Genomic DNA, 26835 nt, shown 5'->3' on the forward strand with positions numbered 1-26835 from the left:
TCTTGTCTCGGTCTCGATACACTCTGGTCTTGGTCTTGTCTTGGTCTCGGGTTATGTGGTCTTGAACACAACACTGGTGCACGGTCACAGGGTGGCCAGGATCATTGTCTGCTCTTGATTACCTGATCAAATCCGTTCAGTCCTTACTCAGGGCTTGGCGTTTCCATCGCATGATTCATTTGTCGAGTTGTTTTGTTTGGGTGGGTGTTTTCCGCTGCGCCGAGTGCGCTAGTGCAGGCTCTCATGAGTAAGTCCGTATGTATGATCGGTCAAGGTGGTGCAGGGAGGTTAAGGTCAGAGTAAGATAGGTGTCCAGGTCGTGGATAAGCTGCTAGATTTGACTAATCTGACAAATGAGGGCATGCAGAGGAAGTGCAGTGACCCTGACACACAAGTAAACACCTGCTGACACTACACTGTCGGTAACGTTTTGAATACACAAACCTGCAGGTTGGTCATAGAATAGAAATATCCCTTATTGACCCACAGTGGGTAAATCCAGGAAAGGTTAATGCGAGGTATTGAACCATGGCCTTCTGGGTAAAAGTTCAGGGCACTGCCACTACACCAACACTACAGATACTGTCAATCTGTTCAGTGATCATGCTAATGCTAAGCTGCAGGGACAGGCACAGAGAAACTAAGCAGTGGTAGAGAATCTGCTTTTTTTTTTTCCTGTGGAAGAAAAATAAAGTAAAACAAAATAAAGTAAAAGAAAATAAAGTAAAAGAGCCCTTTGAAAAGTTTTATGCGTATGAGCGAAGAAAAGTAGCATTTCTGGATTTAAAAGTGCCCGAATTTTGCCTGTCAAGAAATCTGGGTTGCAAACTACCCAGATAAATGAGAAGACAACAGGAAAAAAAGAGATATGGGATATACAAAAAAAATATGAATATACATTTTACCTCATCATAATCAAATCTTATTCTTCAATTGCCTTTTATTCATGAATGTTCTCTAATGAAGATTTGTTCCATTTGAATAATTTCAGAGTAGAAAGACGGCGAACACTTCTGCACGTCACAAATTTCACATTTTTATCATTTGAAATCTGTCAGTTTCTTTCCACGTGATAGTTATGCTCTACTTTGGTTGGTCTGTTACATGAAAATGCACTAAAATACAGAGATGTTTGTGGCTGTAATGTGATAAAACGGGGGTAGAATAATACTTTTGCAAGAATATGTGATTTTAATCAAAACTGATCAATTTGAAAATCTGCTCAGTTTTGGGATTTTTTAAACAGACTTTCATATTCATATTATTGTTCCTATTCTTATTCTTCTTGTTTCTGCTGTTTTCTGGCACACAGATAAGCCTCTGACTAAACTGGTGGGATTCATCCCTGCAGCAACATGTCTAAAGGCTGAACACAACAAACAGACTGAGACACGGAGCCAGATGGGTAAACAAGGGTTTCAAATAGTTTATTCTTTATTATCACAACTGCTGCTCCACAATTCATTGTCAGAGGGCGTCTCTTGACGCAACGTAGTGATTCGTTTAGAAGACAATGCTCAAATTGCCCAATTTTTAAAAAGTAAGTGCAGAAAAAAACATCCCATTACCCAGGAAACAGACACCGGACCTTCCTGAGGAGAAAGGCGGCGGAGGTGGGGGGAGAGAGTGGGTCGGGGGCGATGTTCATGGAGCGACCACACGGTGCGTTTTCTGTGTGTAATGCACGAAAGAGCGCCACAAAGGAAAGGAATGACCATTTCTGTATAACACAGACGCTCGCGCGTGGGTTTACTCGTGTCGGGTCGTACTTTTGTTACCGTTTTAAGGCATGGTTAGCCATCTTGGGTGGAGGGAAAGAGACTTGAAGCTTAAACGACTGGTCTGACTGTAGGCTTGTTCTTCGACAGATTCAACACCGGCTTCTTAAGGCGGATGCTGAGAGCACCGGAGGAGAGGGTCGTTTTGGGGGGTGTGGGCAGCGACCACACACAAGCCGACACGGAGGGAGTCATGCTCTCACACGGTAGCTGGGAAATGAAAGGGTGAATCCAGAAAACTCACAGGTGGAGTGGAAGTGAAGGTGGAGGCAGTTCTAGTCATAAACGGGGAACAGAAACGTTTCTTGGCTGCCCATCCTCTGCCACCCCAAAATAAAATTCTCTCTGAAGACAGTGACAAATACACACACACATATCAACCAACAGATGGCATTTCAGTGAAACACAGCTGTCCGCTCGCTCCTACTCTTAAGTCCGTTTTTGTGTAGTAGCCGTTTCGCTGTTCCTCCCCGTTGGAAACAAACAAAAAAAGTTTAAACTTGACAAAAAATAAGCAGCATGCCACACAAACAGACCAAACAATTCTAATCTAAGTTTTTCAGATTTTAGAGGGTTTTTGTTATTTTTTTTGTCATTGGTGTACCATATTAATGCTTTAGGCGAGCTTTACAAGTGGAGCGTGTGCCAGCGGGGAGCTTCCTTCAGCGCCACGCTGCATTGCAGCCCGTGTACATTCAGATATTTGTGAACCCCCCCCGGCTCTCCCTGCACGCGCCTATTCAGAACCGCTGCCGGGGGCACGCGGAGCCAAGCGGCCATGTTGAGAGTTCTAGGTGAGTGAGAGGAGGGGGGAGGATGGGATGTCAGATCATCGCCTCCTAGAATTTGGCCACCAAATTTCTACCAGTAGAGATGCACCGATCCGTCGGCCGGAGATCGGAACCTGCCGACTTTTCCTTCAATCTGAATCGACTAGAGGATCGAATCCTGACTAAAATCCAACTATTTTTGGTCTAAATATGGAATAACTTGTAATGATTTCATGCACTTTTGTTGAGTTTAATAAAAATCATTTGAACTTTTGAGGCTGTAGGTCAACTTGTACCCCCCGTTTTGCACCAAATCGATGCCCTTTGACCCCTTCATACTTTAAATTTGTGCTGTAAACAAACCAGTTTGTCCTGATGTGTGCGCCATTTCATCCTGACAGTTTCACCATGTTTACACAGCGTACTTAGCAAAATGTTTCATATAAATAAATTCAGAATCATAATTTAGGAATATCTGAATATTTGAAATATCTTTCAAAGTCAAATTATGTTTTTAGGCTAAATGTCTGAAGAAGTAGAAATGAAAGATGGCTATGAATGATTAATTAAATTTAGAGAAAATTTAGAGCTTCATTTTTCAATTCGGTAAAAAAAAAAGAAGCATAAAGTTAATTAAAATGCGAAGGTCTAGACAGGAAGAAAGGAGCCATGCGATAAATTTATTGAATGCATGTACAAAATGTTCAAAATGGCTTTGACGGGAGCACAAACTGACGCTAGTTAGGTACAAAAAGTCCAATGCCAGAGGGCGCCATTTTGTTTCTAAGAAGAATAAATACAATTTAAAAAAAAAAAGTATAGAACATCCAAATCTTCAAAGGTGCAACGCCAAATGGACATAATGACCAGCATCCAGTTAGGGACAAATGGGAGAAATCTTTAATTTCCTCAATTTGTGTTTAATCCAACTCTAATACTTCAATTTATTTTTTCTTTGCATTGCAATCTGTAAAAAAAACAATATATATTAAAAAAAATAAAGCAAAATCAGCAGGTCAAACCTCACAGTAAACCAGAATCGACCAGGAAAACCCTGATTGGTGCATCTCTATTGCTTTTAAACTTTTTAATTCATATTTTTCCAAAGTTATTTAATTTTTTTTTGTTTTTGTTCCACTGTCCCCCACACCGTTAACTGGACAGGACGGCTTTTAAACACGAGGGGAAAAAAAAGAAAAGAAAACGAACCACGATGAAACTGTGCCAAATTCAACAGATACAAACGCCTCGAGGCACAAGAGACTTTTCTAAGTATTCTAAGGATTGACTTTGCTGTGCAAACCAACTACGCTGTAGGAAACTCTCCATAAAACTCACAAAAATGAACAGAAGCTATGACTAAATATATATATATATATTTTTATAGACTCATCTATATATTTAGGATATCTAATAAATACATTTGGTGATAGACATAGAACTCTTTCTGAGAACTATTTACATTAAAAGGTGTACATTTGTCCAGAAATAATAAATAGCTATGATGGCAAGGCAAAGGATTGTTTTTCTGTGGTTTTTAACATTTTAGTGCTTTTTAAGAGGAGAAAACAGAAAAACTTTGGGCCTCTGACTAAGTGTTCCCTCTAAAACAAAAACAACCCAAAAAAAACCCTACCCTGACCCAAACTCAACCTTCATGTAATTAATGTGACTGCCCACTTTCAAAACGCACAAAAAAAAAATAAAAATAATCTCAGTCTCACCAGCTTCTCCTCTTTATGTCGTGGAATGTGTTCAAGTCTCTCGACTGCTTTTAGGTAGATGGGCTTTTCCCTTCCTGTTAACAGCTGGGGCAGTGAAAGATTAGCGTACAACAATGTACTAGCACCTGGCAAAAAAAAAAAAAAGAAAAAAAAAAAAGAAAAACGTTAATGGCCGTCGCCCGTTTACGGGGGCGGGGAGAGAAAAAGGGGAACACTGTAAAAACGCCACCGTCGTCAGAGAGAGGCAGAACCCATCGAAAACCTGCAAACATCTTCACAATCTCGCATTGTTTCGTTTTTTTTCCTTCTCGCCGCGAACGGCAGAGGTGGACATAAAAAAAAAAGAAAAAGAAAAGAAAAATCACAAAAGGAGCCTGCCGGCTAAAGCTTCAGTCACCACAGGATGTATTGCTGCCGGCTCAGATAGTTTAAACTCAACGTGCGGTCGGGTCTGGTTTAGCATCCACAGAGTCTGCCGACTGACATGTTTCACAAACATTCACTTCATCTGGGAGGGGGCGGGGCTTTACAAGAGACGGTGTTTGAAAAAGATGACAGTTTTTGTTTACAAAAGCAATTTCAAGTGCAAGGTACCATGCACTGATGTTTTAGTGGCGAGAGGGGCAGAAAAACGGGCCCCACTTCACCGAGGACAGGTCTCACAACTGGGAGAGATGGAAATGTGTATGTGTGTGTTTATATATATATCTGTGTGTGTGTGTGTGTGATACAAGAGAATAATCTCTTGAAATGCTTCCCATGGCTCTTGAGGCGTAGAAAAAGAGGCAGTGGGACATTGTGTGGTAACATTCTCTGGCTGAAAGTTGTGTTTCTGGAGGACGGAGAGACGAAAAGGGGGCGGAGTGTCTTTCAAATCCCACTCGTTTGATTGGCACAGAGCGGAGAGGAGCAGAGCGGGCAACGCCCTTAAGACTGACCGCTGATGATGAAGAAGAAGAAGAGCTGAATGTGCGTGGGCGTCTTTGAGCTGCTGCAGTCTGAGTGGAAGTCAGCTGCAGAGGAGAAGAGGACAGCTGGGTGGGACAAAGGGGGGGAGGGTGGCGGGGTCTGAGCAGGTAGAAGTGGTGAGATGGAGATTTTGGGTGGAGGTGGGGTGGGTGGGTGTCGGCTCGGTGGTCCAGGACGTTTATAGGCCGCAGCCCAGCTGCTTGGCCGTCTCCTGAGTGTCCTGCAGGCGCTGCAGGCTGGCGCTGGAGTAGCCCTCGTCGCTGCAGCTGCTCCGCAGGCTGCCTCGCTCGTCCCCTGAGTCACTCACACTGCTGGTGCTCCACTCCAGGTCACCCAGCAGGTAGTCCGTCCCCTCCACGTCCACGTCCAGGTCCTCTGTGGAACACATGGGGAAGACCGACGCAGTTACATGCAGTCAGGAAAAACACTCTGGCATCGTCGGAAAATCAGGAGTTGACATTATCAGAGTCTGAGATAACAGCATTAATAATGCTAACCTAGCAAATCGCTAATATATGTGCTAAATAAAGGTTTAAATGTGAACTCTGTCATCAAGGGGCAGTATTATGCATTTTACAACCACATAAAATAATTTTATAACACCGTCAAGTAAATGTTACTTTCAGTTGTTGTAAAACTATTGTACACCAAATATAACTTCATTTTGTAATTTAACATCTTGAAATTGAGACTCTGTCTCTTTAAAAACTCCAGCTCTTTCTGAAACTCCACCTTTAGAAAGTCATTATAATCCTTTAGTGATGTTTTTACCAACGTTGTACTGGGAAGAGGCTTATATAATGAGCTCAGCTGATACACAGTTCCACCAGGTGTTTGCTAATTACTGCTGGCTAGTCTACAGGAGCCAGCAGGGCAGAGCTGCTCTGAGGCGGAAGCTTAGAAACTGCATTTCCAAGGTCAAACATTTACAAAACCTGATGATTAGAAATCAGCCACAAAACTCCAGTCTCCACAGCCTCGGATGTAAAGGATCCAACAATAAGCTACTGACTGTCTTTTGCCACAGAACTAAAACTACAGTGCATTAGAAGGGAAAACTAAAATTTAACTATCAAATTCAGGGATCGTTATCATTTTTTGAATGTGTAGTTCCTGAAAGGACGATTTATTCGAGCTGTGGGTCCCAGTTTGGTTGACGTAAGCTTACACACCACCTAGCTGGTTAATCAGTAGTTAAACACACCAGTTTGTTGACGAAGCCGCTAAACTCCAGTTCTTTCAGCTGCAGCAACAAGATTCAAGTTGGACTTTATCTAATCAGCCTTAATAAAACCTTATTCCCTTCAAACCTGGAGCACAGCTGACTCAGGCAGTGACTCACTCGCTGTGGTTAGTCCATCAATGCTCACAGGTCTGGATCGGAACATGAAGTTTTAGCAGTCACGCAAGGAGAAATGTGCTGCTTCTATGAAATACAAGGATGTCAACATGTACCTTGGCTGCATCTCTGGATGGCAAAGTTTAACCATGTGCTGATCTTTATAAAATGTCAAGTTTTCCTGATTAGCTTTGATTCCAGTTAAAAAGCTGTTATTTTTGATTGAATAACAGCTGGAACACCTCTAGTTCCCCACCAGGAGGTTACTCAGGGTGTTATATGAATTTTGGTGGATGGATATAAGCAGAGTTTCCCCCAGTGTGTACATCGATAACAGTAAAGATGAATTAAGCTCGGTTTATACAGTAGTTGATGCATCAACTGCACCATCCCTTCACCTGCGTCACTCGCTATTATTTCCAAATTATGAAATCTGCTCAAGGACCTCCATATTTTTGTAACCTTTAACATTTTTAACACAGAAACTATGAGGGCTGCTAATGGACTGCTCTAGCGCCCCCTACCATTGAGCTTAGCAGGTTTTTTGGGGGAAACCCTGACATGTGTCAGACTTTGAGCCTGAGTTATTTGTGCTCACCCTGGTCAGAGTCGGACTTGTCCGAGGAGCGGGTGGAGCCGGTGCTGTCCATGCGGGTCCGCTCCACTCCCAGCTGCTCCAGGCGCCTCCTCAGGTGTCTCCGCTCCCGCTGTAGCTGCTCCAAGGTGTGCTGAGCTCTCCTGTCGCTCTCCTCTAGCCTCTGAACAGCGGGACAGACAGGAAACGGAGCCCTTTAGGAGCTGCTGATACAGCCGGACAGTTTGTACCCTTCACAGTATTCAGACCCTTTGAACTTTTTCAGTTTTCCTCACACTGCAACAACAAATTTTAGACTCATTGGCCTTTAGATGCTCAGCTGTTCTGTGAAGGCCTCAGAGGTTTGTAGGAGAACATTAGAGGACAAACTGCATCATAAAGACCTGCCTGGACATGGCCAAGCTTAGCAACAAGTGTGCAGTAGAAAACTAACTCTGCACCTCACCCTGAACCTCCCCTAGTTATGGATGTTTCTCTTCAGGTGGGAAAGGAAAGCTGGTCAGGGTCGACTGACATCCAAAAGTTGGAACAGCCTAGTGTAATCTGACTCAAGGGTCTAGAGAGGTGAGACTTAAAATGGAGGTTCATAGACGCTCTCCATCTCGTCTGACTGAGTCTGAGCTGCTTTGTAGACAAGATGGGGCTAAAATCTGAGTCTCTAGATGCTCCAGGCTGTTGGAAAGACTTTGGATCGGTCCATCACATAAAATCCCAACAATTGAAGACAGAGCTTGTGAAGAAACGTGAACATGATTGACTAACAAATGATCCACAGATTAAATGTGTGTTCTTTTCTCAGGATTGTTGTCCAAGTGACAAGGTGAGGTCCAACAGATTCACTTCCAGTGGAAGAGCACTGCAGCCTTTGCTATGATGCTCCACTTCATATACAAGTAGAAATACTTCATAGAAATTGGGTTCATTTTGGGTTAATTTCAAATGTAGTGGACATGGAGACGGAAAAGAAAGGTTTAAAGGAAACCAAGGAGATGAGAGAAAGAAGGACAGAGAACAAGACAACAGCCTAGGAAGTCTGCTTCTACACCTGCAGAAAGAGAGATAGAAAAGAAAAGAAAAGCAAAAAACCATAGCAACAAACATGTGTTTTAGTTGTATTAGTACCTTTATATGTTCTTTGGCCTTCATCAGCAGGCTGAGGGTGGTGTGCCTGTTGGCATCTGGTCCCAAAGGAACGAGAGATTTCAAGCGCTCCAGGCACAGCCGTAGATGTGCCCGTCTGGAGAGAGAAGACAGTAAAGTTAAAAAAGGGGAGAAAAGATGGTTGAAGTAATCAAACCAAACTCTTTCCTCCTCACAGAAACAGAGGCAAACAATGCCCCTGCGTTTTGGTAAGTACGCATTTAACAAGCGGCATCCACCGTTAACCTTGTGTGGGCTGAGATATTCTTGGATTGCGCCGCGTTAGCACGTTCTGATCCATACTGCCTGCTGCACGTTACTTTCCAAAGGGAGGCCGGCTACGCTCTTCAGAAAGGACACATGGGATGAGAAATCCACCTCCTCCGCAAACGGTGCCAACAGGCGCGCATCGTGGCTCAAGTTGCTCGGCACCACGAGCTGAACTGAATGATTTTCGTCTAAATATGGAGCCGCTTCCTCCCGGCCAGCAGCGTATTACTACGACACACGGCTCGGGAACATCGTTTTGAACATTCAGTGGTAACACACACACACACACACACACACACACACACACACACACACACACACACACACACACACACACACACACACACACACACACACTGCAGTCATTGTTCAGAGCATTGTTCACACATTCTGAAAGGCCCCAAAAAATATGGAACCACCAGTGGGAGGATGTTCATTCATCAGATTCACTGTGAAGAAAAGCAGCGTTCTCACACTTCCAAAACACGTTGATGTGATATTTTTATCAATGCTTTGTACAAGAGAAGAGCAAAAGCATCGCATTTATTTACTTTTTTGTATATATGGGTGTTTTAACATTTATGAGCTACTATATGATCCAGGGCGGCGTGCTCCAAGAGCGAGTTAATTATCCCCACTGTGCAATAAGTAGCAGATGTTTCTCAGCGTGCCTTTGTCTATTTTACAAAGTTAGAAAAAAAAAAAAAAACTCATCCCAACTATTTTGATGTCCCTTTTTTTGTCACGCGTGCAACACTTTCTGCACTTCCTGATCTAAGAGAACAATAGACAGCAGACGAGGAGTACTTCCTAATTACTGAAAGTATAACTGTCGTAGTGAGCCCCAATTTGGGTCCATGAGTTTCTGCTTCCTCTGGTAAGAATGATGTACAAGAACCAAACACAGAGGAGAGTGTGGTACAAAAACAAACAAACAAACAAACATGTAATACTCAGTGTTGGAGATCTGGCATGTTGGGGTGGCCATGTCTCCATAACAACCATTAGACACTATCCACAACAGGTCGTTTGGGAGGCATGTGACAGAAAAGACAATTTCTTTCCCCATACATATGAGACTTATGAGCTCAACAACAAATATATTTATTGTTTTTAATCAGTTATTTAGGTTATTTAACCAAAAATTGGATGCAAAGTGTTATTCTACCCATACAGCTTTTAATTGTTTCAGGGTCTCCAGATCCTTCATGGACTACTTCCTTAAACATGTGGACTGTAGATGCTAACATTAGCACTGGGGAAGTCTGTGATGCAGCTACATGTTTAGCATTTTAGCACAACTTCAACACAACAGTAGTCTTTTCCAGAGTCCCATCAGATTGTTTTTCTTTTAAAGCAAAAATGAAACCACAGGTGGGCCAGTAGGATCGGGTTTGTCATCCATCGCTGTTTGCAAATGTTGCATGTGCTTCACGTTTACGGGCGAACTGGAAACATATAAATGAAAAGGTTCCGGCAGGAACTTTTTATAGATTTTCTCCAAGAAAGGCTCCAGGTTAGATCCCAGTGGAGTAAGAGAGGAGGTTTTGTTGCCTAATGCAAAAAGTCCAGAGGGGACTTTTTTTTTTTTTTTTTTACATACAAAAAGAAAAAAGTTATTAATTACACAATAAAGTTCCAGCCCTAATTTGAAGGCATCCTTACTGATGATGTAGAAAAGTATCATCACCACTACATACATCTTTTTGCACTTCCAAAGGCTTCTGGTTTCTTCCTTTTCCTCTCTTTAGCTGCAAACAAACAAAGATAACCACTTCTGCTCCACACACTTTCGGACCAGAAAATGCTGAGCAGCATCAAAACAAGACCAAGCAAACAGATCAACCCTGAGGCCACATGTGAACAGATCAGTAAAGTAACCTCCCCGTTTCACATTTACATTTCTCTTCCCCGATGTGTTTCCTGCTCTCAGATCTCCCAGGCCAGGACGCCAGCTGAAGTTCGGTGTGTGGAGTTAAAACCACTTGATCCCCACTGTTACACAACACACACCTCCGGCCTGGCTGGGAGTGTGTACGTGTCTGAGTGCTTGTGTTTGCCTGAGCGAACACAAGCACTCAGACCCACACACACACACACACACACACACACACGTCAGACTCATCCTGACAGCAGAGAGTTTAAATGTTGCGTTTCCCCCCCTCGTCCTCTACGGGCGGCTGAAGGCCTAGCATGCCGCCGCCGTCTGAGTCAGAGTTATTCAAATCGGACACAATGACAGATCTACAACCGGTTTGAATGTGGGCAGAGGAAGCTTTTAATTATATTCTCAACCCCTTCCGCAGTGTGAGAAGCTTTTGCACACACACACAAACTCGCGCATGTAGAGCTGCAGTCAACAGCTGAGAACAAGCGTCTGCTTCTCAGCTGACTCCGTCCAAAGGCCGTCCAAAGTGCCATTACATAACCTGGCAACGGCCCCGCCCAGGTTGTTCTGACATAATAAGGGCTCAAAGGGGCAAGCTAATGTTTGCTAAACAACGCTACCGAGTAACAGACTCGTCAGGTCACAGCCAAGTGACACGGCCGCCGCGCTCTGCGCCTTATCGACGACAGGTTATTCAGGTTTAGTGTGTCAACGGGTGAGAGTGTTCTTCTCAGCCTAAAGACGGAGCCGGTTCCAAACTAAAAGTTGAAAGTCCGGCCCCTTCATCGCCCTGCAGCTGAAAATAGTTTGTCTTTTCCACTCAGAACCACATGTAGGTCATCTGGAGCCCTCTGGCCCCCGACAGCAGTAAATCACCTCGCTGTCCTCACATTCGCCCTCTGACCCCTCCGAGCCGGCATGGAGAGACTTGCGTGCAAGTAGAAAATGCGCTGCTGATTGGAGTCGGGTTACGGCCGAAGTAAACTCACACACAAACATACGCAGGCACGCTACAGTGTCTGTGAGCAAGATTCGGAATTGTGTGGTGATTTGCCCGCAATACGACGGCTTTCCGACTTGGAATTTCTGCAGGATGTTGGAGGCAGCAAAAGGTTCAGAAAGTTCTCCACGGGGAGATGATTATTATGTTTTTTTTAAATCAGCGGTTGGGAGATATTTGCGTTTGACGAAACTGACCTAGACAGACACAGAGCAGAGGAGCTTTAGCCCACTGGGAGGAAACATTAGCATGGATCCTCCAGCCGATCAGCTGAGCTGCTGCTTTGGATCAACTATCCCTCTCAGATTTCTGTTCATATAAATGTCGACAACCTTCCTGAGAGCTGTCTTCCGTCACTGAAGCTGTCACGTAGGACTGCTTTCATTAAGAAACTGCAATGGCTACAGGTTTTCTTTATGTCAAACAAGACATCAGCTGAAAAAGCAAAAGCTAGTTTTCTGCATCAGTTGTGCAAATTAAAAGGAGGAAACAAGAGTTTTGATTCCTGTGACGTAACCAGCAGGAGGTGAAAGCAGTAACTTCAACCTCCCACCACTGTTGGTCCAATCTGCCAGAAGTGAAACCTCTCTGAAGACGGTTCAGTGTTTTACTGCGGTCACCACTGCAGTAAAACACTAAATAAATCTCAACTTAACTTGTACCATGTAACCTTTAGTGATGCTCTCATTGTTATACAAATACGCCTGCCATGGTAACAAAATTTGCCCAGAGGTTATTGTGATAAACGATAATATTGTTGTTTTGAGAACATTTTCAAGTAATACAATGGCAATAACACAACAAAGCAAGCACACCCTGCCAAAGATCAATAAACTTCAAATTCTAATTAACATTTAATACTGGAATGGGAAGACATTTTAAATATCCAAAATATATAAACAAAATAAAATAAAATGAGTTATGAAGTCTCTGGAAACAAAAAAGAGTTGGTTGAGACCAAATCACCAGACCCAAGACTTTTGTCATCCAAAGTTTGGTAGAAAGAGAAAAATGATCAATCAATAAAATAGAAATGTTTGAACTTGCTCTAATTTATCATGTGATTAATTGATGTATTGTTTATTGTGACAGGCCTATTTATAAGGATTTGTTGGTTGTTGACATGTTTTGTCTTTCTTTTCTCTCTTTCTGCGGGTGTAGAAGCAGACTTGTTCTCTCTCCTCCATTCTCATTTCCTCCTTTCCCTTTGAAATGTTTCCCCTTTCTCGCTTTCTTTTCCATCTCCATTACATTTGAAATAAACCCAAAGAGATTCCCAAATAAAGTTTTGTACATACATCAAGTGGAGCATCGGAGTGAAAGTTGTAACGCTCCACTTGCGAAAGTAAACCTGCTGTTGAGCATCACCTTGGCACTCATTCTGAGTGCTACATTGCTGGGCATGTAAAAAAACCAAAAAATAAAAAAGATGTTTTTTTTTTTCCATTTTCTGAATTTCTCATTTCGCAGGTGGAAAAGTGAAAATAATGAACCTTTGAGTCAGATGCTAACTACAGTGTGAGAGTTGAGTGAACTCGTCTTAAGCCAGCCTTTCAGGAGTTTATCAGGTGAATGATATTTGGTCTGTCACGACGCCAAGGGCAACAGCCGGCGGTCTGGTAACAGACGACTGATTCCCAAGTCCAAGTCGAGGCTTTAACATATAAATAAACATCTTCACCCAATGCAAGACATCCAGTCTGCCTTCTGCACTGCCCTGTTTGCACGTTCACAACCATTTAACAATTATCTTTGAATCTTTAAATACAATTCAACATGCAAATAATTTATCTGGTTTTCAATGCTAAATGCAAACCATTACATGTATAAATACACATTTATGTTCTAAGAAAAACATTCACTATGCAGCGAGTCAAGTAGGGAAACAATGTCGTTTGTTTTTTCTTTTTTTTTTTTTACCTGAAATGACCAGCAGTCATAAAATGTAACTTTCTTTAGAGAGATATCTGTTTGACCCTGGTTATGAAATGAAAACAAAGGTGAACACATCATTAAGAGCCATAAATAACCTTCGATCTGTGTTGGCCATCACATCAAGCGCACTCTTTCAAAAGAAAACATATAATTGGCTCTACGTCTGGTCTTGAGTCCAAGTCAAGTCTGAAGTGAGTTTTTTTCTTTGCAAAATAAACGCAACTCAAGTTCACGACCGAAAACCAGAGTCATCATCTCTGCCAGTAGGTGGCGTATCAGAGGATTACATAATTGTCTCAAATAACCAATAAAGAATTGATAAATGTGTCTGCTTTACTTTTGATGTCACAAGTGTTAATTTCCAGAATTGGCTTCAACTATATAAAAAAATAAGACCAATAGAGGGTTAAATGAAAATGTAAATAATGTTGCTTTTCCCCTAAACTACTAAACAACAGCAAAATGAAAAAAACCCAACTGTCTTGCACATCCCTCTGTGTCATGTTGGTGGAAGATTTACGATGTGGTAAACTGTGCAGGTCTGCTCTTGCATGTTGAGGGTTGTTTCTTTGCCAATTTTGCTTTAATATAGTTTGTAGGACACAGCTGCCTATAAAGGTTAATGTATGTTGCATGTTTTGCGAATTGCTGCGGTAATTCACAAAACATGAATTGGATTGTGATCTAGACATGAGTAGATAAAAAATAAAATGCTAAAACTAGAATATTTTTGGAAATTCTTAAGACTAGTTTACCCAGCCCCTGTCTGAATTCCTCCAAGTTTGTAAAGATTTAAAGCAACCAAAGGAGTAAATGGTTGATTCACTTAAGTTTGCGCTGAAGGGAAGAAAAAAAAAATCACATCTGAGAAGCTGAAACAGATAATTAATGAGCTGTTTCTGTTCTAAAAATCGTTATCCGACTCTCGTGATGGTTTTGAATAGTCTGAAGAGATGCTACATGTAGTAATGAGCTGATAAAACTGTGATTTTGTGAATTACTTTTGGTGTTTGAACAAGATTAGCTCCTAAGCCAGAGGAGATGGTGAGTCAGCTGATGAAACAAAGACACCTCATGTATCTTTTGGGTGTCAGGAGGCCACGGCGAACAAATGAAGGCTCAGTCAGCAGAAACCTGCTGCAGCGCTCAGCCAAAGGCATCACTGTAACAACCAACCCTGGTTAAGATGGGGCTCTTTTAGTCAGAGGGCGCACACTGAGAGCTCTTGTTCTGTCTCAGGACAACACCTGATTTGGTGTTTTATTGAGGCCCGAGGCTTGGATTACAAAAGCCTCGTAAACTTGAGGGGGTTTTTCCTCGGTAAACTGTTCACTAGATCCTGTAAGCAGAGGGAGAACCAACGGAAAAAAGCATGAATTAGTTTTACTAAAGAGTTTAAATAAATCTGCATGAGGATTTTAAGTGTTGGTTTAAAACTTGAATGAGTTTTACAGAGCCTTTCAAAAGTATTGTGTTTTATAATGTCACTATAAGACAGCCGAGGGCCAAGCTAAGAAAATATAAGAAATAAAATTACTAGAATAAAGCCGGATGAGAATAAAGTCGTAATATTACAACTTCATTCTCTAAATCTAACTTAATTCTTTAAATATTATGACTCTGTCCTCATATTATTACAACTTTATTCTCATATTATCTTGACTATTCCGGTAATTTCATAGCCATTCTTGTGAGTTAATTCTGCTAATATGACTCTATTCTCATGATAGTATGATTTAATTCTCTTACAAGTTTATTCTTGTCATGACTTTTTTATTTTTGTAAATGTTTTTTGTAACGTTATAACTTTATTCTCGTAAATTTATGACTTTAGTTTTTGAATAGTTTTAAAGATGGCCGTCGATGTGATGCGTTAAATCACACTCGAAGGATTTTAGTAAAAACGCTGTGGATTAAATGTTTTCCAGGAATCATAACTGAGCTGGGTACCATGTGAAGATGCTCCACCAATAACTAAAACATGCAGAGACGCACACAAACACAAAGATATGAAGACTTTATTACTCACCTGTTCTTTTCCATCTCATTGTGTGTAGACCTGCAGAGGTAAACAAGACAGGAGGAGAACGTGAGCGAAATCAAAGCTAATATAACAGTGGCAGTAATTACGCAGGGTGAGTAATGACTTCTACATGTGGCACTGCTGCAGTCCAGGACCTGAATGTGGAGGAGTGAGCGCCCGAGAAAAAAAATAATGAAAATAATGGCTGTGTGGGAGTGTACGGGTTGTCTAAAGAGAAATAACAAAGACGGATTTCAGGAAAGATGGAAGAAATATTCTGACGTGCAAGCTGGTTTTTAAAGGCTCCAGGCTTTTACATGCTGAATTTATTCATTTTGATTTTAAGCCGGACAATACCGACTTCTACAGTGTGCCCAAAAACACTAGAATTTAAACACAAAGGGGAAATATTATGTGTTTTCCAGGCACAGAATGCCATTTTATCAAATAACCATGTGTATATTGTATATACCAAACTTGACTTAAAAGAAATTTTACTTTGTAATGTAATGCCTTGAAATCTGGGTCTCTATCTCTTTAAGAAGCTCCTGCTCATTCTAAAACTCCGCCTCCAGGAAGTCATCACAACATGGCTCCTCTAGTAAGCCGTTAAAAGCGTTAATGGGTTAATATAGGCGCAACAGAAGCTTGGAACTGCAGCTTGGAAGAGGAGCTTCGTCCATGAAGGCGGAGCTAGGTCCACCCAGGCATCTTGCTCAGCTGAATGATTGCCATGAAGATTAAAGGATTTCTCAAACATGCATGAAAGAATCAAAGCAACACTCCAGGTTTGATTTGAGGGAATAACATTATAACATGATGTAAAGCTAAAAAAAAAAGAAGTCAATTTTAAATGATACTGCCTCTTTAAACAAATAGAAAAAACTGATCATGCTATTTTATTCTCAAAAACAAACTTTATGGTTGTTTTTAAATAAATACACTAAGTGGGAACTTTAAGGACCACCTTTACCCACTGACCCATGATAAAGAGAACCAGAGGGTGTACACTGCATTCATAACCTGAAGGCTGGTCAGTGTAAGGTGCCATTCAGCCGTTCACGTTGCCAGATCCTCCAGTGTACATGTTGTCCTGATCAGCGTGGGGGTTGGGTGAAGCACAGCAGAGGTAAAATGAGAGATGGAGGTGTGTTGATGGCTAGCTTTGCTCCTGCATTGTAGTGGTGCATTCAGTCGCAAACTCAAACAGAGTAGATGCAGAATATGGAGTGGGTGAGGGGGAATATATTTTTGAAAAAGACAAAAAAAAAAACTAACTAACCTGAGAGTAAACCGTTTAAAGAAAACAGTGAGTTCAGCTCATCCACCTCCACCTGACCTCTGATCCCCTGTCTCACCACGACTCCCAAAAATAACCTCTGCATTTTCAGCTGCGCTACACCCCACTGCCACCGACTTAAGACACTCATTCAAACTTTGACATCAAGGCAGGATGTTAACTTCCTGTTAGGAATAACGCATTAAAGCTCCTAAAAAAACAACAACAAAAAAGAATTTTTTTTGCAGCGGGGAGGTTGGGGGGGTTAAAAGGCTGTAAGTGAAGCCTGTTCTCCTGATGTGGCACAGAGCTGCTTGTGTGGGCATCATCATGTTTCAGGCAGCCACTCGGGGGTGCTCCGTTTCTCGCCCGGCCCTCCTCCTCTCCCTCCAGGACAGTGTGCATTCCTGCACAGGGCAGACAGCCACGGGTGACATAACAGAACTGGCAGCGAAGGGATCCTACATATTCAGGCTGGATTTTTGGCTCTGGAAGATGTTTCCTCCCGCCTTGGTTCCTGTGTTGTTTTGCCCCCCCGGTAGCAACCATAGCACTACAGCGCATTTGAAATTAAGCTAACTTGCGTAATTGTTTGGGCCGCGAGTGTTTGTGATGTTTCGTTTTAGATAAAGGAAGTACTCAACTAGGATGCAAAACACAAATATATTAGTAAAGCCTTACTTTACTAATATAAATAGCTAAACATCAAAAAAGATGCTGAGAAACCTACTAAAGACTGAAATTTGACAATTGAACCATTGATTGGTCCCAACTGGTATTTCTTGATTGGCTGGTTGTAAACTAAAAATCAAAGCGTGTTTGAAAAACGAATCCTAAGACTAAAAGTTGTTCCTAGTGACATAATTTTCAGAAAACTCTTTGAATTATTGAATTCAAATATTTTTTTTTTTTAGAATTTTTACCTCGCTTAGCTAAAAGTTATTCAGAAAGTGCCTTATGCACAGTTCATATGGCAACATTTTCCCCTTCAGACAATCTTAAGGATGCCATGATTATCAGGATGGTTCTTAAAGGGGCAGCATTATATATTTTCTAGGCACATGGTAACGATATTACCTTCAGTTGTTATAAAAATGTTATATATCTCAAATATGACTTAAAAAGAAATTTACTTTGGAATTTAATGCCTTAAAATTGGGGTTCTGTCTCTAAGAAGCTCCTCCTCTTTCTGAAACTCCGCCTTCAGGAAGTCATCACAGCATGATGAAAGCTCAAAGAAGCTTTTCAGTGCCAACACTGTATGTAAGCCAGGCATTCTAAATGACTTATTGCCTCTACTGATAATGATTCAGAAAAGTGAATACAGAAGAATAAGGAAGCACAATAGCAAAACAAACACAGAATGAGAAGCTGAAGTCTAACTAGGTCAAACTTATTCTAATTGCCACAGAAGACTGGAGCAGCAACAGTAATTTACCTGCAGTCGTGACTGGAGGAAGTTTAGCAACAAACAATGACTAATAAAGAAGTCCTATAGCATCCACTGCACCAAATTCTGTTGCAGCTTTTCACGTTTCAGCCATTTGTTTTCAGACCCCGAAAGAAAAAGATTAAACTAATCAGGCTAAAATAGGAAGAACTGGAAGACTCAGACACAGCAAAAATAATTCACCTGCTCCTCTGTTTAGTATGACAGCGTATTAGAGCCACACACCAAGAAAAAGTCAAAATAATTTGAAAATAAAGTTGTGCAAGAAAGTTGAAATAAAACGGGAATAAAGTTGTACGAGAATAAATTTTAAATAATGAGAATAAAGTTGCAATGTTACCAGAATAATGTCGTAACATGACTTTATGCTCTTACGACTTCATTCTAGTAATTTCATTTTTTTGTATTTCCTTAGAATGGCCCTAATATTCTGCCATGCTTTCTCTGCTTTCCTGCACAACCAGAACGCCATGAGGTCTACGGTGTTTGGTTGGAACACGTCTGAATCTGGATGCAGGGTGGGAGCGCACTCTGTCTGTAGTGGAAGAATCTCATGTTCTCCACAGATGACCAAAGGCCAGGGAACAAGGCATGAGAAGATGGAAGAAGAAGAAGAAGGAATATCAAAGGGAGGGAAAAAGAGATGAGGGCCAATCACAGCAGCAACATGGTGACTCCCCTTTCCCCTGTTATTTACACATCCAAACAGTTGGGATGCATCAGAAAATTGGGAGGGCATCATGTGAGGCCTTTTAATCACAGGACAATGGGCTGAACGAGAGTTCGGACCGAGCGGACATGAAAGTCAGAATCTCATCTAGAAACCAAAGCGAAGAGACAATTAGAAATTCGTGAGGGTAAACGAAGACGGACCTGCGGCTAACCCCACATGTTTCACGCTTGGCGTGTCTGAAAAGCAGCAGGGGCTCAACGTGTTCGCACACGATACGAGCTGGAGGCGCACTCCGTCTCTTTTAGCGTAGTGGGAGTGGAAGAACAACTAATTTTGTCGCCATCAGACAAAACACAGACTTGTATATAACAATCAGCCATCATGTGACACGATACACCTTACTGGTGCTTCTTGAACCATTTATGTTAGGCAAATTAGTTAATTGGGACACTTTAAACACTTGCTAGAGTTTAAAACAGCTGCTATGCTACAACCTTTTTGGGAAAAGAAACATAAAAAGGGCATATGTTTGAAAGAAAACAATGATGTGTTTATCAAAAAAAAGTTGGGATGTTTAATCTCAACGCTGGCCTAAAAAGAGAGAGATTCCCAAGCCAAGACGAACTCCAACAGCAAACAGTGATGTACAATGAAGGAATGTACAACACATCCCATCTGTGCAGTGCAAAACACAGTAGTACTGTACGTACCACTCAGTTAGTCTAAAGGACACGTCTTTACAGTCTGTTTGGGTTGTTGGTTGTTGTTTTGGGAGAAGCACGATTAGATAGTTAGATCCTGATCCTGTGACTCTTTGTTCTTTTATGCATTGTTTGGATTGTGGTGAACCTTTTCTAATTTATTGATTTTTATTATTTTTAACTGTGTGACTTGATATGCTCCTTTTAGAATGAAAACAAAAAAAGCTTTTTATTAACCATTATTATTATTACTCTCTTTTTGAAAGAAGCTTGCTAAGTTATATGTATTCCTCTGGAATATATTGACTTCATATTGATTTTACCTTGACGGACAACAGACGGAAACTAGCCTTTTAGGCGAAGTCTGGCATGTTTTGTGATGTGCCTTATACCTTTTTGAATTAAAACAACAACAGCATTCAGTTTTTATGCTCTAATAATTTGGAACAAACTTCCAGAAAACTGAAAAACTGCCAAAAAACAGAATTCCTCTAAATCAAGGCTAAAAATCTGTTTAGAAAATCTATTTAGAGCTCTAATTAATAATAATCAGAATTTGTTAATGACAAAATATAATGTGTAAAAGCGCAGGGTTTCCCCCAGTGTATTATAAGCCTGGCGGGCCACCAGGCTTTAATTGGGCTACCCAAGAGGCCAAGTGTTTTATTTTAAATAGATTTTATTTTTATTTTTAAACAAGTAACAATAACAGTGAAGACAGATTAAGCTAGGTTTATAGTTGACGTATTGAACTGCACCTGCCCGTTGGCCCCGCATGCTATTGTTTCCAGATTATGATGCCGACTTGTGCACCTTTTAACATCTTTTAACACAAAGACACGGTAGGCCGGTAGTGAACCACCACCTGGCTAAGCAGGTTTTCTGGAAACCCTAAATCACATAAACTGCTATAATATTATTGAGTCTGGACTTGTTTCAGCAGGACAGTTCTGACTAACTGTCTCTATCTTTCATCAAAATAAAGAGAGTCATGTAAGACACTGACTGGACATAATCTCTCAATGAAATCTGAGCTATCCCTTTAAAGAAGAACCAACCAATCAAATTCTTGTTTTTTGAAAACTCAGTTCAACACATCAGTTTTGTTCTTTTCTGTCATTACTTCGTTGGTCAATTTTTACCTCCATTTCATCTCTTCCTTCTTTTATTTCACTCATCTGCCCAAACTATTTCAGTTTCTTTATTCCTGTTAAAATGATGGAATAGGACCAAACTAACACTCGTATGAAAAACCCTCACAAAAAACACAACAGCATGAGCTCCTGGGTTTAGAAAAACCCTCCACTGAACCACCTTTAATCCTGGAACAACACCACCCTTTGTTCTCAAACAGACACAGCGGTTCAGGATTGTCCTGTACATTATGAATGAGGCTCAACAGGTAAAGAACATTCTGTACGTGTTCTTGGAAAGGATCATGAAACTGAACCAAACTTCAGCTATGCATCGCACACGGACACAGGTCAGGAAGACCCAAACCTGGTGGTTTTAACGTCCAACGCTCGGACTGAGAACGGTTCCCTGAATCGGCCTGGAGTCACCTGGTTTGACCCGGCGGGTCTCGGCGAGCTGCTGCTGACTTTAAAGCCGGACTGATGTGTGTCGCCGTCAGTCAGAACACAAAATGTCTAAAATTACTCCTCCGTCAAACTCGGCTTGCTACATCCATGCGGTTTTCCATCCGCCATCAATGCTGTATTGTTTACGGTTTTGCATGTCGTTTCTAGGCGCTTTGCAAACGTTCAATAGTTAAGTTCCAACTTTGCATCGCCGTGAACACTTCAACCAAAAGTCAAGTTAAAACCTGAATAACAAGGACTGTGTGTCTCTTTGACGCAAGAGGATGATATTTTGATGACCAAATTAAACTAAAAAGCACTAGTCTAGGTCTACAAGCGTTAGGGAAGCATTAAGTGGAGGCAGCACAAGACAAAAACAGTCCAAAAAGATGCTGACTTAAGTCTGCAGCTGCAGACGTCCACTGTCAGGACGCTTCGCTTTCAGAGCAGCTCCGCAATAGAGACAGGAAGTGCGACCAAAACAAATCTCAAGAGAAATCGCCCTCAGTTTCAAGGTAAAGACAACAAGGGAGGCAACAATAAATTATGAGTTAAATGAAAATGCATGAGGTCTATTTTTTTCCAACCAGTTTTAATGTTTGCAAGAATTATATTAGGAAATTGATGCTGATTTCCAAAGTGGCTCCTATATGTGATGTGACGGGTTTGATTTTTAATCTAATAGAATCTAATTAAATGTGTCTTAACCATGTCTTGAGGATCCATAAACATCTGTGGTGTCCAAACATGTTCCTGTAGTTGAAAGTACGCTTATGCTACAACTACATTTTTATCCATGGAGTACTATGTGTTTTCCAGGCACACAGTGCCATCTCATCAAGTAACTATGTTACATTCACTTATTATAAAAATGCAAATATGACTTAAAAGAATTTTACTTCCTAATTTAATGTCTTGAAATTGGGCCTCGGTCTCTTTATTAAACATGCCCTTTCTGAAACTCCACCTTCAGGAAGTCATCACAACATGGCTCCTCTATTAACCCTTCAACGATGTTTCTACCAGCGTTGCACTGAGAAGTAGCTCCTATAATACGGTCAGATGATGCTCAGTTCCACCAGGTGTTTGCTAATTGCTGATGGCTAGTCTGGAGGAACCGAGTGGGGGTGATGTAGGGGCTGCTTTGTGAGGCCGAAGCTTGGAAACTACAGCTCTGAGGAGGAGCTGTGCCTTGAAGGTGGAGCTAGGTCCACTCAAGTATTGTGTACAGCAATACTTGAGTTTATTTATATTTTTGTTTCCACACATTGATATTACTCCCACAACATCACAGCTGATAAAGAAGCAAAGATATTAGTTCATCTATTATGAATTAAATAAAGTTGAGTTTCTGTTTATACTTTTTTTTGTGTGTTTCTTACATATTGTTAATTCTTAGCCAAATAATTAAGACCAGACAGGTTTGTTCAAAACTAAACAAAATACATAGGTCTAAATCAGGGCAACGTCCAGAGATAACATGTCTAAATGAGGTCAATGTGTAGCTTCAACGTGGAAATTAGGTCCATTGCTCAATGGGTTGCTTCTTTTTACAACTTCACAGACGACTTGTCTATATTTCCTCTCTATGCTCATTTCCCTCATACACGCTGCGGTTTAGCGTAACTACCATGTAACTTGGGAAGTATTGCAATGTAGAATTTATGGACAGTTTATACAGAAATAGATTCATCCGTCTAAGAAATACATAAAATGTTATTTATCAGGGTTTCTTCCAGTGTATTTTCAGCCTGGCGGGTCACCAGGCTTTACTTCCCCCTGGCCAGCCTAAGCGTTGTCTTAAATATATATTTTTTCCAATACACTAGCAACAGTGACAGCAAAGACGGATTAAGCTAGGTTTAAAGTTGACGGGTAGGTGTAACTAATGTGCAATTACACCTGCCCGTTGGCCTCACGTTATAATTTAAAATTATGATGTCTGCTCTTGCATCTCTGAATTTTTGTAGCTTTTATCATTTTTTAAACACAAAAATGTTGGCTAGGGCCAATCGTGGACTCCTCTATCGCCCCCTAGCACCAGGCTTAGCAGGCTTCCTGGGGGAAACTCTGGTATCATTATTAATATTATTATTATTATTGTAGTTTTCTGGCCGACCACAGATCTTTTAAAAGCCTGATCTGCCGATTCTGATTTTGGTCGATACAGTTTTATTTTGTCTGAAAAGTTGCTGGATATAGCGACAAAGTTGGGACAGTGGATGATTTTCAGACCTCTGCGGATGTATTTAAAATCTGTTTCACATGCAAGTATCACTGAACACATAAAATTAAGGGAATCAGGCGCCACTGATTACTAGTACTTACTTCTGTGACAATTACACCCAGTTTTTATCAATGACTTGATCTTTTTCACTCAGGTATGCACACTTGTTGTCAATCACCTTAGCATTCCATGCTGAGAACAGCTACCTGACCAGATGATAAACGATCAAGTTAGATTGACTAAAACTGACTTCACCAGCAATGGCCCAGCTGGGTCAATTTAGTCACTCACCATATATGGGCATACTGGGAACTGTGCGCTTTATTTTCTTAAACTGGAGGCAAATCTATGTCATTTCCTGTTTTCCAAATGTAACCCAAAGGTTCAGCCTGCAACATGGACCCAGCCCCTGCTCCCCGTGTCCGGGCAGGTCTATGCAACAAAAAGCCAACCAGCTGTTTTTTTTTTTTTTTTTTTTTTTTTCCGTTTGTTTTTACCTGCTACTTATGTTTTTCTTGCTCTTGTTTTTCCTTTTGAGGCTTTCCCTCTCCCGGCTGCTGATGAAGGGTGGCATAGAGGCATAGCCATGCTCAGCTTCTGCAAGCAGATAAACAACATCGTGGTCACATGTCTTGTTATTTAGTGGTGCAAAACATAGCCACAGTAAGCATGAGCCGAGCATGGAAAAAAAAGAGGAAGACTGCAAGATGTGCCACGTCTTTTGGATCTAAGGTAGCATTAATATTATCAATGCTATGGTGCGTGCATGCCATTTATTTTATGCAGTATTTTGATACGGTAACCCCCTCTCAGCCCCCCACCTTCCCCTATCAGCTTGGACAATGATGTCATCCTGAACGACAATAAAGCCCACTAGCTAACCACAACAGAAGGAAAGGAGGGGCATCCACTGAAACATTGTGTTCCTGCACATCTGAATGCCTCTGCAACATATGCATCCATTCTCTCTTCCCGAATTGCACGGATGTCTTTGCGGAACGCATTTGAAATCCCCCCCAAATATGAATTATTACCACAATCACGACTATTATCAGACAACTGAGTAAAGTACACGCTGTTCAAACTCCAAAAACAATAATAATAATAATACTGCATGTGTCGTCAGATTACTTGTTGCAAAAATTAAAGCAGAGCTGCAATCGCATTTATGGCAACTATTTAAAAAATATGTTCATAAAGTCTAGTCACTTGTGGAAGGACTGCCACTGTGAAGTTTAATTGGAGAAAGAAAAAAATAAACAACAAAAAAGTGAGACAATATATTTATACTTTACCTCTTTCCCTACGATCGAGGTACTCAGCTGCTTCAATCAACATCTGCACCATTCCGATCGCCGCCATTTTCAACAATAACACTAATATTATAACAATCCGAAGAGAGATTCCAGGAGTGTATCCAACCTGCTGAAGGTCCTTCCCTAGAATCTTCCTTTCAACGCTCAGGTGATTTGGTTGTTATGTCAGCCTTTGTTTTGTTTTTTAATGGGCGAAGGAGGGGAGACACAGTCGCCGTGGATCACTGGGTATATTTAAAAGTTAAAGGTCCAGCAGCATAAAGCACCAGTTAAATACCGAAATTGCTTTCTTCCTTGTTGAGCACCCAGATGATGATTTAAAGGGGTCGGTGAGAGCTAGCTAGCGGAGGGCTAACACAGCTAAACAATCCTTAAAAGCCTCAATGCAAGCTAAATAAAATTGTTAGATACTGGCAGGTCTTCGAAGAAAATTCGGCTTGTAGATAAAATCTGAAGAATTTTTTTTTCTCCTAGCAAGTAAAATGTGTCAAGAGGGCAGCTTTGTTTTGAAGTGGAAAAAAAGTTGGCTAACGTTTGCAGAAATGACAAAATGCTAAAATAACGACGGAAAGTTGTTGCTATTTCAGTTGTATTTTGGAAGCGTCAGCCAAAGGAAGAAAAAAAAAACGTTAGCCTCTACAGTTGCCAGAAGCTACCAGATATGAAAATGCTATAAAAAGGAGCTGCTAGTGTTTTAAGTTTATCCAGCGTTAGTGGTTTAAGGCTGGCTGGTTCTGTCTGTGCTGGTTTACAGCTAATGGAACGCCTGAAACGTCTCGTTGGATGCGGACGTACCGAATGACATGGAACAGCTATAGTTTGTCAAAGTGCTTCCAAAATAGTGCCTTGTTAATGTGGACAACAGCTACCTACTGTACTGTAACACAAAGCCTCTGTGTGCTGTCACATGATTGGATGCTGAGCATAACAACTCAGTCTCCTATTGGTTAGCTGAACCGTCATTCAACAAAAATGATTCGGCCCCTAACTGAAACTGAGGGTCTTCTTCAGCCATTTTGGCTCTGATTCCCCATTGGTGTTGACGCATCGCTCAAAGCCAAAATGGACGTAGTTTCCTTTGAACACAGAGGTGTGTCGTGATTGGCTATTACCTGACAGACTTCTTAGCTATTGGTTTCAATGCCCAAAAGCAAAAGGCAAAATGATAACACCCTTTTATGGAGAGCCACGCCTCTTGTGCCATGCTGTTTAGCGTTGTACGGCAATGATTGGCTCCCAGTGGTGGTGTTTGCTTTATTTTGGCCTTCGCGATTGGTTCAGTTTCATTCTCGCTCAGACTTGACCCATTCGGTCACAGTCAACCGGAGGTACAAGCTGCAACGACGCAACACGGGAGGAGTTTTCTCTTGAAACGAGTGTGAAAGCTAGCAACCTGTCGAAGTTATTACGTAATTAGTGGTTAAGAAGGTAAACGGGTTTTAATGAAGCAAACTACTGAAGACAACCTAAAGACACAATGCCTAATATGATAGCAATAACCATATGACAGTTGTTATATATATATATATATATATATATATATATATAACTGTTGTAATTATTTCAGTCATGTGGAAGAAGCAGGCCTCCGCTGCTCTTGCCCGTGGGTCTGAACGGAGCAACATTCTAAAGCGGCGGCTGTTGCGCCGTCTGACAAATGGGGCGGACTTACTCTCCTCACTCAAATGGCGCATCCGCGCAAGCGCAAACTGATGTTCAAAATCAAAACAAGCAAATGTCAGACAATATAAGCAAACAGGGTTCTCAGAGAAATTTAATTTGAGACAGACCATAAGTATCGCAAGGCAGATTCTTAATATGTGGAGGGAAATCATTTGCACGACAGGGATTTACAGAACTGCACGCACACACACACAAAGCACTTAAGAATTAGAGAAGCTTTCAATAAATGGCCCCCGATTATAGTCTGTGGATCTTCCCACTTTCTTACACAAAGCTCATGCCCATTTTGTTTTTCGACTTGTAAGTTGAGGTTTGTAGTCCGTTTGAGCTGTAAAGACCAGAGGTGGTTGTGGTTTCAACCATCCAGCCCCTAACCCCCAATCACTTCCTCAGGTTTGGGGAACTGACTGCAGATTGTACGAATTACAGAAGTGACAATACATCCTGTTATTGTTAATAAATGAAAACGAGATCCTTGGTTTGTCAAACTGTTGC

At 41.3% G+C, this 26835-nt stretch overlaps 1 protein-coding gene across 1 annotated transcript; it reads right to left on the reverse strand.

Annotated features, from left to right (window-relative positions):
• Positions 1-1402: 1402 nt before the first annotated feature.
• Positions 1403-25524, reverse strand: mxd1 (MAX dimerization protein 1). The gene is made up of 6 exons (XM_014970742.2): positions 24637-25524; positions 23839-23938; positions 15438-15467; positions 8298-8412; positions 7179-7338; positions 1403-5616 (listed from the first exon to the last, which is right to left on the reverse strand). The coding sequence occupies exons 1-6, from the start codon at positions 24701-24703 to the stop codon at positions 5420-5422; spliced, it is 669 nt and encodes a 222-aa protein (XP_014826228.1). The 5' UTR covers positions 24704-25524; the 3' UTR covers positions 1403-5419.
• Between the last annotated feature and the right edge of the window lie 1311 nt (positions 25525-26835).

The sequence above is a fragment of the Poecilia mexicana genome, unplaced genomic scaffold (assembly GCF_051168715.1).
Source record: "Poecilia mexicana isolate PSO_F unplaced genomic scaffold, ASM5116871v1 scaffold_9, whole genome shotgun sequence".
NCBI classification, from domain to species: domain Eukaryota; kingdom Metazoa; phylum Chordata; class Actinopteri; order Cyprinodontiformes; family Poeciliidae; genus Poecilia; species Poecilia mexicana.

What these genes read in the sequence shown, in the direction of transcription:
- mxd1 (XM_014970742.2), bottom strand. Translation starts at nt 24,703, where the DNA reads ATGGCGGCGATCGGAATGGTGCAGATGTTGATTGAAGCAGCTGAGTAC. An exon ending in CCTCGATCGTAGGGAAAGAG is followed by an intron (nt 23,939 to 24,636) that starts GTAAAGTATAAA and finishes ATCTGCTTGCAG; the next exon opens with AAGCTGAGCATGGCTATGCC. An exon ending in AATGAGATGGAAAAGAACAG is followed by an intron (nt 8,413 to 15,437) that starts GTGAGTAATAAA and finishes TTCTCTCTCCAG; the next exon opens with ACGGGCACATCTACGGCTGT.